The sequence below is a fragment of the Streptopelia decaocto genome (genome assembly GCF_964273445.1).
Source record: "Streptopelia decaocto genome assembly, chromosome: 1".
NCBI lineage: Eukaryota > Metazoa > Chordata > Aves > Columbiformes > Columbidae > Streptopelia > Streptopelia decaocto.
The window spans coordinates 145,520,359-145,535,336 of record NC_138663.1 but is presented as its reverse complement, the minus strand read 5'-3'; the positions used below and the strand labels follow the sequence as shown (position 1 = coordinate 145,535,336).

Sequence of the window (14,978 nt, the reverse complement as noted above, 5' to 3'; positions counted from 1 at the left end):
TGAAAAGGTATTATGAGACATGAAAAATGTGTTTATGAGCAAGTGTTGGTGATGGACTCAGAAGATACCAAATAACTTCAAGCAAAAAGGAGAGAGAAAGGATGGGAAATAGTGTTGAAGAATGGGTTCCATATTGACTGTGAGTGATCAAAGACTAGGCAGGGGTGGATGAGAAAAAAATGGAAAAAGATCATCCGCAGCAGGAGGAACCTCTGAATGAAGCAGCAGCAGCTGTAAGTTGCAGGGACATTAGCACCTCCTAGTGGGAGCAAGAACACAGCTGCAGAGACTGTCAAAATTCATAGCCAAGTCCTCCTTAAACACTCCCATTAAAATGAAGAGAGAAAGTGCCTGATTTCTCTCAGTCTAAAAGACATAGCGTGTCCTGTCTGAATACCATCAAATCACACCAAAAGGAGCTGACTGCATTGCATCACACCTGATAACTGAGGTACTCAGGTCACGTATTAATAGTTCATTTCTAAAGTGCTGATCAACTTCTCTTAGCAGCATTTATTTCCCATTGAAAAATACAAGTGAAAAGACACTTGAGAGAGACACACTTTTTAACAATACAGTACTTTTCTTCACAGACGTACATGGATACACATGGGTGCACAGCATATATCCTAAACCGAAAATACAGTTTTTTCCCTGTGAAATGTCAACAAGCTTTCCAATGACATCTGTTCCTGGCAGTATTAAGGAAGTATTTTTGTTTTCCATGGAGACAAAATCAACCAGCTCTCACCATTGTTGACTGTGAAAGAAAATCCTCCTTTTCTCATAACTCCTGTCTGGCAATTTTTTAATTCTTATGTGGATTACAATTGTTACCAAAGCAGGGTTAATTGCCATGATGTTGCCAACAACAAAATAAGGCTTAAAGTATTTGACTATGACTAAGAAAAACACATTTAATTCCCAGTTCCCATTGAAAATTTCCATGTGGTGAGCCAAATCATTCATTCAGCAGGTTTTTGAAGACAGAGACTATTGCTGTAAGACTGAAGAGCATCTCAAATGCAATTGCTTACAGCATCTTTGCTTCCTCCCTTAATCTGTCACCTATACAGCTAAACACTATTTATCTAGTTCATTAAACACCTCCCAAAATGATCAATTTGAGTACTAAGTGGCACAACACCTATTCATCTCTTACTTTTTATCATAGGTCTGTACTACAAATAATGATAACGTGAGCAATACTGAACATCCTCAAAAAACCCCAAGAGGAAAAAGAGCAGAAACTTGTGTAAAAAGCACATTAACAGGACAGTAGTTAGCAGACACAATTTGTGCTGTGGGAAACACTAAGGAACAACCACATATTTTTAAAATAATCCTGTAAACACAAGCAAACAAAACACAAATAATAACTAGAGTACACATTTTTATTACACATTTACAAGATGTGAGACACAAGAAAACCCTATAGCATTTTCATTATGCTCAGAGGTAAGCTGTCATTGCTTTAGCATAAATATTGGTCAGCTGTGTAAGGAGTGAGTGCAGAAAACTAAAGCAGAGCACAACCATTTCTGGACGTAGCATTGCTTACACCAACAGCGCCGAGTGGCAGAAGCAGGCATCTTGACAACAGCAGCAACAAGGAGAAGGGGACAGACACCCACACAGAAGAGGCAGCAGCAAAGGGGGGGGTCACAGTCAAGAGCTTTCATTAACATTTACTGAAGACCTATGGATGAAAAAACAAAATAAGAGTTGTCTACCACAAAAATCAGATTAATTAATCTTTTGATGAATACAGAATTTAAAATACATTATTTATTTCATGTAGTTTGTAATATGGGCCTCATAAAGGACTTGTATAATATTACCTGAACTACAGCAAGCAGGAACTGTTATTAGTTTTCCTTGCCTTTCATTGCAAATACTCTCCCACACTCAGATAATTCAGTGCAGAACGGATATGTTTCCAGCTTCCTGAGTGATGCTACACTGACACTCATTTAGTAATATCCAACCAAAACATCTCCTGCCACCTTCCTCTGGTGGGAATTGGTGCTGTCCTGCTGGGCAATGACCCATCCTCTCTTATAATTCACCTACATCCCTTCTTAGGGCTGTGGCAAGGAAATAGGTCTATGCTTTGAAGCCATAATCTTGTAGGAAGTTATGAACAGTCAAGAATACTGCAGGACATGGAGCTGTGCACACCCTGTGATCACAATACACTTGATTTTACTTTTTTTTTTCTTTTTTTCTTCTCATAGAAAACTAATCCCTATTAAAGACCTTAGGATTTCTTCTCCAGGTCCTTGGTGGTTCAGCATATCTGAAGGGATAAGAAAGGAAACCATTGAGCACAGTTTCTTGTGCCTTCACGGACACAATAACATATTCTGCCGTAAGAATAAAATTCAATGGTGCTGGTGACAGTGCTTTCACAGGGAACTGGCTATCCCTATTAAAAAAAAAAATCCTATAGGAGCTAAAGCTTGTCCTGGTTCCCACCATTTACTGACCTCAATTTTCCTTCTTCGGCAGAAATTACTAGAATCATGAATTTAAAAACAAGGCCAAGGGAAAGCCTTCCAAGAGTTACTTACACTCCTGTGTGGCACGCAGTGAACACAGTGCTGCTCAGAGTGGGAGAGTATAAAGCCAGATCTCACAGAAGTTAGTCACGCCACTTAACATTCAGTCAAAAAAGGCACTACAGTAGATGTGGTATGGGAGGGGAGGCAAGTAAACCAGCAGCTGAAACTCCTGTTCTTAAAGTTGGCCTGTTTTCTTCCATAGTTACACACCAGAAACAATAGTTTGATGCCCAAAAGAAGATGAATCTCTGCTCCTCATAATGCATTGTAATGCTGATGACCAAAGGAGAGGTCAGTTCTTGCCCGGCTCTCGCCTGTAGAGGTTCCTCTACAGCTTGAGTATTTCATAGAGCAGACTGCACTACACTAGTGTGCTTCAAATTCAAGTGCACTGCCTGTCTTAGGGGCAAGGGGCATTTATCACCAAGCAGAAGTATCCTAGAAACAGGATATTCCTATCACAGGGCTGATACAGTTGTGCTCTGCATATTTAATCTCTCGCTGATACCATTTGAGTAATGTCCCCACCTCCTGGTAGAATTTACCCCAAGGACTTTCATGACCTAATGAAGCTATGGGAAATTTGTCACTGGTTTGAATGTATAGGGAGAAAGCAGGTTGCTATTTTTTTTTTATTTTTTTTTTTTTTTTACTAACAGAAACTTCCTTACTAACAGAAAGAAATAATAAAATAAAATTACCAACATATTTCAAACTGAGTGCAAAGCGTAACAAAACAAAACTAAAAAAATCCTACCCTCACGTGGTGCTTTGAGCTGCAACGTCACCGTGGCTTTTGTGCTGTGCATTTCGTTCACTGCGACACATGTGAAATTTGCCTGCAGATCCTCCTTTTTTATTTCAGTAATATGCAAAGTGGTTTCTCTATAGTATTCTTGTGCACGCCCTTCAAAACTAATAGAGAAAGAGCTGGTACCATTTGCTTTAGGGGCTATGTACAGTTTGCATAGAAGAAAGATTATTCTGTGTTACATGTACTTACAAATTAGTTTTTTCATTAAATCTTGAAAAATCTAAGTATCTCACTGGGACATTATCCACATCCCATGTGACAACAGCTATCGGCTGTTTCTTAATCCCAAGGCGGGCCTGACATTTCAGAGACAAAGCAGCACCTAATCAAGATACAGATAGATGCAGACATTCATCGATGAAAAACAAGTATAATTTAATTTTCCTGATGACATCTTTTTCTACAAACCTTCATACCACCTGTGAGTTTTGCCTGACAATTTTGACATATTTATCTGATTTTTAACAAACGATCTAATACAACACCAAGGATTACAAAAGGAATTGTTTGTTTTTGTTATGATGACGGCAATGTAGAATTTATTTGTGATGCTTAACCCATGTAATCAACTATTGAGGAAAGTAACTCTGGTTTACACACAAATGTACATGGAAATAACATCGCTAAATTTCAGTAGATATTATTTTGTGTAAGTCTGGCATGCAGAGTCTTATCTTGGATTTTATTCAAAATGGAAAATAGTAAAGTAAACCAGGCCAAACAAAACTAAAACAGGAAATAACGTATTAAGTATTTGACATTAGGAAATATTTATTCTGAAGTTAGAGTCACTGTTGCACTGGAAGAGGTCTAATTAAAACACTGTAAATTATTTCCATGTAAATCAGCATCTGAGCAGGGTTTAGATAAGATTAACTTACATCCTGAATTAGTTTTAGGTGGCATGGAGAAATCCCTTCATTTGTGCAAATCAGAGACAATAAACCAGTGCAGAAGTGATTTTTAAATGTAAAGCGAATACCCAGTAAGAGTAGAATGTGTTATTTAAATGCCCTAAAATTGATGCTTAATAGCTAAGTAACCCATCAATTATATATAATTTCACATGACTGTGCCTGGAGTTAATTAAATCTGGAAAACATTATGGTGCAAAAATGAAATGAAAAATCCTGTTATTAAATTTTCTCGAAGATGCCCATGTTCACTAGACCATCACAAAAATATTAATTTAAAAACAATCTAATGTCCATACGTACCAAGCTCCACTTCTATTACATCTTTATCTTTTGGAAATAAAATTTGAGGAGGTAGAGGTGAGTGTTTTTCTTCAGAAATTATGAAGGAAAAGAAAGCACATGTTAGAACATTGTGAAAAAGCATTTTGTACGATAATTATTATAATCTGTACAGTTAATATTGTAAGATCCCAAAGAAGAATTACAAACTAACACTCAACAGTGTTTCACATGTCTGTTTGGATTGTCTGATTTCATTCCAATGACCAAATAATACTAAGGAGTTTGTACATGTTAATAGTTTAACTATTTTTTCCTTGTTTATTTATTTTTTACCTTTGTACATAAGAAACAAGGAAACTTTTTACTTTCTCAAATACCGTTTTAGCTGCTGAGTAGGAAAAAAATGCAAATGCAGTTATAAGTTTGTGTGTTCTCTCAGTTGCTTATTTTGTTTTTTTAAAAAAAAGGAGAACAAGAAATTCCTTCAGACATTTGAGAAGTTACTCATCTCCATGATATGAAATAGCAAATATGTACTTTCGTGCAGCATCAGAACTGGGGACCCTCCAGCCCACAGCTGCCTGCCCATGTTGGCTGGGTTCCCAGGCCTCTCTCTCCACTGTCTGTGCAGCATTGCCACACAACTGGCTCCCATCACACCAGCCTGCCATGACACTGAGCATCCCTTACCATTACCTTTTAGAAGGAACGCTACTCTTCCTTTGACGTATTCATTTTCTGTCCCTACTGTTAATTGTTATGGACAGGTCCAAACTACGTCCAGCTGCTTGAGTTGTATTAGGTATCCAGATCTTTAAGATTTTTTTCCCTTTTATGCATTTTTCTTTTTTTTCTTGTCCTTTATGCACATTGCTTGCTATCCTTTCCCTCATTAACCATTTCAGTTTCAAGGCACCTCTGTGAAAGCCATAACCATACTTCCCTGAAAACTCTGCAGGAACTTATTTAACCCCCTGCTTCCCAGGCTGCCAGAAAATGAATTATCTTTACCCGTCCTAACTGTTTCTAGTTTTCATTAGCTGGATCTGGTAAAGAAGAATTTGGGAGAAAACTCGGTAACTTCCTAGCTAGCTAACTATGCTAAGTTCTTAGCCGCTAGCATTCAGAGGCAGAAGGTCCTCTGGGTCAGTGTGGATCTGCAAGACAACAGCAATGTACATCATAAGGCAGTATTATCAAAACATAACAGCTCCAGTCATCAGTATAGTGATTTTAAGGGCTGATAAAAATTCAAAGAAATTGTCAGTAAGTACTTTGAAGTGAGTAAAAACTGGAGCAGACATCACAGTCACAGCTCAGATTTCACATGTTATGTTGCGATCCATTCTTTCTGAAGCGATTTCAAAATAACAAGTCAGATTAAATTTGAAATGAATTAACTTGCTTGGATGTAACAAAGGCTTTTATTATAAATTTGTGTGCCTTTAGGTTAGAGTTAGGGTTAGAGTTAGGATTAGGACTAGGATTAGTATTAGGGTTAGGGTTAGGGTTAGGGTTAGGATTAGCGTTAGGGTTAGGACTAGGATTAGGGTTAGGGTTAGGGTTAGGGTTAGGGTTAGGGTTAAGGTAAGGCTTAGGCTTAGGTTTAGGCTTAAGCTTAGACTTAGGATAGGGTTAGGGTTAGGGTTAATCTTAGGTAAGGGTTAGGGTAAGGGTTCGGGTTAGGATTAGGGTTAGGTTAGGGTTAGGGTTAAAGTATAGGCTTTCTGTTAGGTTTAGGGTTAGGCTTAGGTTAGGGTTAGGCTTAGGCTTAGGTTAGGTTAGGGTTAGGGTTAGGGTTAGGGTTAGGGTTAGGGTTAGGGTTAGGGTTAGGGTTAGGATTAGTGTTAGGTTAGGGTTAGGGTTAGGGTTGGGTTAGGGTAAGGATTGGGGTTAGGTTTAGGCTTAGGTTAGGTTAGGCTTAGGCTTAGGCTTAGTATTAGGGTTAGGATTAGTCTTAGTATTTGATTAGGATTAGGCTTAGGTTAGATTTAGGCTTAGGCTTAGGCTTAGTTTAGGGTTAGGCTTAGGCTTAGGGTAGGTTTAGGTTTAGGGTTAGTGTTAGGATTAGGGTGATGGTTTGGGTTAGGGTTAGGGTTTGGCTTATTGTTTGGTTTAGGGTTAGGTTTAGATTAGGGTTAGACTTAAACTTAGTTTAGGGTTAGGTTTAGGGTTAGGATTAGGGTTGGGTTACGGTTAGGGTTAGGATTAGAGTTAGGTTAGGGTTTTGCTTAGGCTAGGTTTAGGCTTAGCTTAGGGTTGGGGTTAGGATTAGGGTTAGGTTAGGGTTAGGCTTAGGCTTAGGTTAAGTTTAGGGTTAGGCTTAGGTTAAGTTTAGTGTTAGTTTTAGGGTTAGGGTTATGGTTAAATTTAGGGTTAGGGGTAGGGTTAGGGTTGGGTTTAGGGTTCATCTTAGCTTAGGGTTAGGCTTAGGCTTAGGTTGAGGGTTAGGCTTAGGGTTACGATTAGGGTTAGGTTTAGATTAGGGTTAGGATTAGGGTTAGGGTTAGGTGAGGGTCAGGGTTAGAGTTAGGGTTAGGGTTAGTCTTAGGTTAGGTTTTGGGTTAGGGTTAGGGTTAGGTTTAGGGTTAGGTTAGGCTTAGGGTCAGGATTAGGTTTAGGGTTAAGGCTAGTATTAAGGTTAGGGTTAGGATTAGGGTTAGGTTAGGGTTACAGTTAGGGTTGGGTTAGGGTTAGGTTAAGGTTAGGCTTAGGCTTAGAGTTAGGCTTAGGTTAGGTTTTGGTTTAGGGTTAGGGTTAGGGTTAGGGTTAGGTTAGGGTTAGGATTAAGGTTAGGGTTAGGGTTAGGGTTAGGATTAAGGTTAGGGTTAGGGTTAGGTTAGGGTTAGGGTTAGGGTTAGGATTAAGGTTAGGGTTAGGGTTAGGGTTAGGGTTAGGATTAAGGTTAGGGTTAGGAGTAGTGTTAGGTTAGGTTTACGGTTAGGGTTAGGATTAGTGTTAGGTTTAAGGTTAGGCTTAGGTTAATGTTAGGCTTAGGCTTAGGGTTAGGTTTAGGCTTAGGCTTAGGCTTAGTGTTTAGTTTAGATTTAGGCTTAGGTTACTGTTAGGCTTAGGCTTAGATTAGGGTTAGGGTTAACGTTAGGGTTAGGCTTAAGTTTACCTAACCCTAACTCTAACCCTAACCCAAGCGCATTTTTCATTATAACCCAGGCATAACAGTATTCATGACCAGCTATTGAATCTTTGATGAAGGTACATTTAAACAAAAATTAAGTGTTAGTCAGAGATGTGTCATGTAAACCAACAAGGTATTACAGGTAAGGGGGAGAGGAAAGGCATGACACCTCCTAAGTTACTATACTGGTTCTCAGCTCTAATCCGTCTTCTGCCCAGTTCAGAATAGTCTGAACAAACTTTGCTGCCAAGATGTGGTCATTGTGGCAAAAAAATGGAATCAAGGCTGCTATGCTCCAAACCTGCATTCTGCCCACAAACTGGGGGGCTCCCCACAGCAAGAAGATCTGATATTAGTCTGCAAATTAACACTGTTTTTGAAAAACAAAAATCTAAACCCAAAGCCTTCCCCACCCCCCATCTCCAAACCCCAGCAATCTTTCTGACTGTTTTTCTACTGATCTGATTGCAGAACTGAAGACACATCTTGAAGTCTTGCAATTTGATACAACCTGGAAGGGCTGATTGCTGCAAGTTCTTCCCCTGACCATCCAAATACAAAGCCCCCCTGAGGATGTTGCATTCTAGAGGCACTCCAATGTCCACACATTTCAGCCATGTTGGCTACATTCAAAACAACAAGGACACAGTACTCACTAAACTCCACTTATTTTCTGTCTCTATACATGTTGCTCATTTTGTCTTATTCAAGACAAATCTAAAAGGTTTTTTTAGCCCTACTATCAAATAAATGCTAAATAATCGAGATGGATGAGAAGATATTGAGTTGTTGGTCATTGACACACCAGTGACCCAATCATCACCAGATGATTCTCACTAGCTACAAATTCTTCTCCCCTCAAAGAAAAAGGAAGCAGAGTTTTGTGACATCCCACAGAAGAGACTCTTCATTTCAGAAATAAGTGCTACTAGACTGCTCTACCAACTCCAGTAAGTAACCAGGGCTGTCAGAGACTTTTTGCAAAAGACTGAATGTGACCCAGTCTGAATTTAACCCCATCTGGATCCATTTGGCTTCCCATTCACAAAATTCACCTACAAAAGCAGATCTAAAGTTTCATGAAGATGAAGCAAACCAACAGGAACTCTTTTTAATGTATAAAAGGAGGTTCTTTTGCTTTGAGATGCAATCAGTCTTTTTTATCTTAGCAATCTACAAAAATGACTGTCTTACCCTTACTTATGAAAATCCTTGTTGCTGATACATTAAATATATTTCCTTTATGAGTGTAGATAAATCGACAAGTATAATAACCGTCATCCTCCTTTCTTGGGTTGTTAATAAAAATATATTTTTCTGCCTTGAAGTATCTCTCTCCCTGCAGAGGTTTGCAGTCCTGGAAAATAAAACTTTCTTTATGTGGCTGCAAATAGCTTTTCATGGTAATCTGATCTACAACTGTCACTATCAGGGTTTTATTTACCTTATACCACTGGATGATAGTAGCATTCTTATAGTTGTCAATTGTAGGACAAACAATTTTTCCTCTTCCAGTGTCATTTGGGTAACGAATCTGACTTGGGAAACATATTCCTCGCTTATATGGATGCACATGAACACTCATGTCAAATGACTTCGTACGATTATTTGAACTTTAAAAAAGGAATAAAGATATGTCAATAATACTATTTTTATAAGTAATATATTAAATATTTGTAACAAATGCGAGGTTTTTTTTTTTTTTATAAACATATGGATGGTTATTGTAGTTCAGTCACAAATTGATTTTTTAATGACCTGTCATAAAAATAGCAATTGCAGAATGGAAAGTTACATTAAATGGTGTATGCCATGAAAAAAATGCATCATCACCACAGCTAGTAATTGGACTGTATTATTAAAGCTTTTTTTTTTTCAGTCTTATGCCTTTTATTTTCAGTGTTGCACTTACAAATGTATAACACAAGTGTAGTTTCCAGAATCCTCTCTAGAAGTTGGCAGAAACCAAAGAAATCTTTTTGAGGAAAATACTCGTGATCCCTCTTCTTCTGCAGGAATTATTTTGCTAGTGTCCATGTGATACCAGGTGACTTTCACAGATGAACTCCATCGGGGACATTTTATAACTAAAGCCTCACCTTCCATTGCTTCAACTGCAAATGAACAAACGATTAAAGTCTCAGATTAATTAAACCTTAGGTACACAGGCCCACTAAGACAGAGGAGAACACGGCATTCCTGGATCAGTAGGCCAGTCATGTACAGCTAACTACTTTCCTTGAGTTTTTTCAGAGATTATATGTAAAAAATCCAGAGAAGCTTCTCTCCGAAGTTCACAAAAAATTTGAAAAAAAATGAAAGCAATGTAACGGACTGAAAGGGAGAATCTGATGGGAAGGTAAAATGATGTCAGAGAGGAATAAGAGCAAAATAAGAAACACCGAGAGACAAACCATTCACACACAAAAGAAAGATGAAGGAGTTGAGGGTAAAGCATTATTTTTTTTATTTTTTGTTTTAACTGAGTATATTTCTACTTCTGAATACTGAACAGAGTACTTGAATCAAGCAATTTTGACAGATATTTAGGTTCCCAGGCACTTGAATAATGAACTGGCTTCTGAAAACAGAAATATTAATCTGAAAGTTAAATCGCATTTTTGAGAAGAGAAAGATGAGAAAATGAAGACTAGACAAAGATGAAGATTGGCAGAGGAGTTACAGTAGATAAGGGAGCATGAAAATGAAAGCAGACAACCAAATAGCTAAACAAAACAGACAGACTCTATCAAAAATTACACTTTGTGGGAATATTGCTACCACCTGGCTTTAGACACATACATGCACAAATCAGGTGGTGAGTCCCTGTACATGGTGAACACTTGGCATCTGCTCCAGTTCTTTCTAAAGAAGTGGCCCATCTCCACTGACATTACATGCTGTCTCACTAATTGAGGCACCTAAATTAGCCACATCAGGTATGAGTACCCTTAACCCCATCATTTGACCAGCATTTCCACCCATGAGGCTTGCAAAAACAATGGCACTTATCAGGGTGTCAGGAAAGGGAGCATCACCTCACCAAAGGAGGGACACATTGGAAATAAAGCGTTCTTCAGCGAAAGCTACAGAAGAAAACAGAACACGAAGAAACTGAAAGGTCTCATCTAAACTCAGTGACATCAGTGAAAATGATCTTGGCAAATTCTTCAGCAGAATTTGGTCTCGTAATAAATCTTATCTGTTTGAAACTTAGCATTCACATTGTAAAACTGAGACTACAAGGAAATACTTAGAGATTATATCTTACAATATTTTTCAGACAAATAAGTAACTCAGACTGGAACTACACGAGTGCTACATAATAGTGTGTCACTGCTCAGCATTATATAGATAAGTCAGCAGAGCTGTCCCATCAAGAGAGAGCTTACTTTTTTTAATATCCCCCACGTGCAGGGAAACGTTACTGCCACATTGCACTTGTGAGTTAACACCCTCAAACCCAGGACATTAAAAAACATTATTAATGAATGACACACCCATTTACGTCCCTGGTTCAGGAGGCTGCATACACATATGCCCTGCTCACTGCAATTTAAGTGTCTTCTTGGAGACTTTGCCCAGTTGGGGACTGGAACACCAGCTATTCTCAAATCCTTTCTAAAAGACCCTTTTTTCTGCTTGCAGAGGTAGAATCTAGACTTTATGTCACAGAAATGGACAGTACTCAGTGGATTTTAATATGCAGAGAAAACAAATGAAGCCAGTTTTTAAGCTGTGATTTGTGGTTTGAGGTAAACTAGCTAATTTTAGGTTTGAAAAATCTGGGAACAACCTACACATTTCTACAGAATACAACTCATCAGAAAGTATTTTCAAAATGTGACTTACATGTTTCAGATGTCATGGAAACCGAGAGGAAGGTAGACAGGAAGATCAGATGTACATACCCCATCGTATTTCTAAACCAAAAAGAAAAACATTGATATCTCAGAATATATTTTGACTGTATCAGTTACACTATTGCTACGGTACTGATGTACATCTCTTAATAGATAATGGTTTCATGTGGTGATAAACTCCATCATATGAGCTGCTCTGTACAGTGTTCATGTGTGTGTCACAGTGGTTTTGCAGCTTTGAAATCATAGAATCATAGAATCATTTTAGCTGGAAGAGACCCTTATGATCATCAGGTCCAAACAGATGATTCTCTTTGTGCTATGATGAATTCAATAGTTCATGTTCCATTGAAACTACTGTTATGACTTAGTTTAACGGATGTGGGAGAAATACTCTGCCACGGTGGGCCTCAGACAGAAGCCTCTTCTTGCTTGATCCCTTTTTTTTTTTTTTAAGAAAGCTGAATGTACATTGGCATTCTCTTTGTAGTGAAGTGCAGAAAAATTATACCTTGATTTAGAAAAGCATAGATCCTGGATTTGAAAATATATACCTTGGCTTTGAGTTAAGCTTACATTCAATCAACTGCTGGAGTGCACAACACCTTTTTGTCTTTCTGTGCAAGTAGAGGTATGCTTAGTGACAGCTTCTCTAGGTAAGAACAAAACCAGATGAGTGCCATCAGCAATGCTAACCTGAAGGGGCTTGAAGAAATAGACTGGAAAGGCAGATGTACATGTATTACACTCATGTAACAGCAGTAGGGTAGGTCCTGTGTTTCACTGATGCTTTCATTTGTGTCCAACTGGTATGCACCTGCTGTAATTCACACCTCACACTGTGGCTCAGGCACTCTCCAGCAAACCCTTTCATTAAAGAAACTGGTTACTTGTCCATGGACATTAGTGTTGACCTAGTCTAGGAATATCTCAGGAGACAGCAGATATGCAACCCAGCCATACCATGCAACTGTAAGCATTCTACTTACCATTAATAAACTCTTCGCTTGAATGCTGTCCTTGACTGCGGATCACAGAGCGTTGGATTCTACTATCCTACATGAGGAAGAAGACGTCCCATAGTACTATAGAGAGAAGATAAGTTTTCAAGAGAAACCAAGTTAGAAACTAATTATAATTTATCTTGCTGATAGTGAGCACAAGAGAAGTAGTGAAAAATAGGCAAGAAATGTACTGTCAGCGTAAGCAGTGTCATCACACTTACTACAAGGAATTTTTATTTCAGTGCCAAAGATTTCCAGACTAAACAAACATTGACAGACCTTATGAAGACCTATGTTTTTGCCAAGTCTGAAATTCAGAACAAACTCGATTTTGAGACTGCAGAAACGTCATTGGCTTTGTGTTGATATGGAAAGTTTATTTTTTTTTCAGAAAGTTTAATAACATCTACAGGCTTATTCTTAAAGTCTTAAAAGTAATAACAAAACTTAGTGTTGGAAGAGAAAGTGTGAGAATTTTGCAGAGATACTCACAAATCACAGAAAATGCGAGGTTTAGACCAAATAAGCAGCATCCCAGCATTAACATCAGGGCAAGGCTGGTGCCATGCCTTTTATGGGAAGGAAGTGACCAGACAGTAGCTCCAAGAAACAATTTGCATGAGGAGTTGCTCATTTTCGTTAGAGCTGGAGAAAAGCACCACATACAAACATATATGATCTATTGACTTCTTTAACTTTAAGGAAATCTTAGGCAAAGGTAATAGATTTTTGTAAGCTACTTTCCAGCACAACAAACATCAGGAGATTAATCACGGAAGGAATGAATGAGTCGGCCCAAATGAGGGTTCAGGAGTGACCTGGTACAGGGTAGGCCCTCAGGGAAGAAAGATACAGAGCAAAACAGCACACAACAAAACTCACAGCAACAACACAGCAGAGCATTTTTCTTTGTTCATCCTTTAAAGGAGGACGTTTGTTCCTAGAACTTATTGCCTAGAACTATATGCCCTGGTGACAGAAGATACAGAGAAGGCAGAGTTACTAGAACTTATTGCCTAGAACTATATGCCCTGGTGACAGAAGATACAGAGAAGGCAGAGTTACTGAATGCCTTCTTTGTCTCTGTCTACATTGCCGGAGGCTGTCCTGAGGAGCCCCATACCCCTTAGGCCCCAGAGGAAGTCAGGGCAATGAAGAAGTTTGCCTTGGTTGATGAGGACTGGGTTAGGGAGCAATTAGGCATCCATAGCAATCTGGACATCCATAAATCCATGGGTCTGGATGGGATGCACCCACAGGTGCTGACGGAGCTGGCTGAGGTCATTGCTGGACCGCTCTCCATCATCTTTGCTAAGGCCTGGGAAACAGCAGACGTGCCTGAGGACTGGAGGAAAGCAAATGTCACTCCAGTCTTCAGAAAGGGCAAGAAGGAGGACCTGGGTAACTATAGATCATTCAGCCTCACCTCCACTCCTGGAAAGGTGATGGAACAACTTATCCTTGGTGCCATCTCAAGGCATATCAAGGACAAGAGGATCATTAGGGGCAGTCAACATGGCTTCACCGAGGGGAAGTCATGCTTGACCAACCCCATAGCCTTTTATGAAGACATAACAAGGTGGATAGATGATGGCAGAGCAGTGGATGTGGTCTACCTTGACTTCAGTAAAGCATTTGACACAGTGTCCCACAGCATCCTAACAGCTAAACTGAGGAAGTGTGGTCTGGACGATCGTGTAGTGAGGTAGACTGAGAACTGCCTGAAGGAGAGAAGCCAGAGAGTTGTGGTCAATTGGGCAGAGTCTAGTTGGAGGTCTGTATCTAGTGGAGTGCCTCAAGGGTCGGTGCTGGGGCCAGTACTGTTCAATATATTCATCAATGACTTGGATGAGGGAATAGAGTGTACTATCAGCAAGTTTGCTGATGACACTAAGCTGACATGCCAGAAGGCTGTGCTGCCATCCAGCGAGACCTGGACAGGCTGGAGAATTGGGTGGGGAGAAATGTAATGGAATATAAAAAGGGAAAGTGTAGAGTATTGCATCTGGATAGGAACAACCCCAGGTTCCAGCGTAAGTTGGAGAATGACCTATTAGAGAGCAGTGTAGCGGAAAGGGACCTGGGCATCCTGGTGGACAGCAGGATGTCCATGAGCCAGCACTGTGCCCTTGTGGCCAAGAAGGTTAATGGCATCCTGGGGTGTATTAGAAGGGGTGTTGTTAGTAGGTCAAGAGAGGTTCTCCTTCTCCTCTACTCTGCCCTGGTGAGACCACATCTGGAATATTGTGTCCAGTTCTAGGCGCCTCAGTTCAAGAAGGACAGGAAACTGCTGGAGAGAGTCCAACGCAGGGCAACAAAGATGATTAAGGGAGGGGAGCATCTCCCTTATGAGGAAAGGCTGAGGGAGCTGGGGCTCTTTAGCTTGGAGAAGAGAAGA

The 14,978-nt window shown here is 39.5% G+C and overlaps 1 protein-coding gene across 1 annotated transcript in view; it reads right to left on the bottom strand.

Annotated features, from left to right (window-relative positions):
- The window catches only part of LOC309444843 (interleukin-1 receptor-like 1), a 38,514-nt gene that overhangs the window by 11,102 nt on the left and 12,434 nt on the right, over positions 1-14,978 (bottom strand). The window contains exons 5-12 of the mRNA XM_082062995.1: positions 12,566-12,661; positions 11,566-11,636; positions 9,626-9,827; positions 9,158-9,326; positions 8,908-9,070; positions 4,596-4,664; positions 3,568-3,700; positions 3,322-3,479 (exon numbers count right to left, since the gene is read on the bottom strand). Of these exons, the coding sequence (XP_081919121.1) occupies positions 3,322-3,479; positions 3,568-3,700; positions 4,596-4,664; positions 8,908-9,070; positions 9,158-9,326; positions 9,626-9,827; positions 11,566-11,629 (958 nt within the window). The 5' untranslated portion in view covers positions 11,630-11,636; positions 12,566-12,661. The remainder of the gene's footprint in view (positions 1-3,321; positions 3,480-3,567; positions 3,701-4,595; positions 4,665-8,907; positions 9,071-9,157; positions 9,327-9,625; positions 9,828-11,565; positions 11,637-12,565; positions 12,662-14,978) is intronic.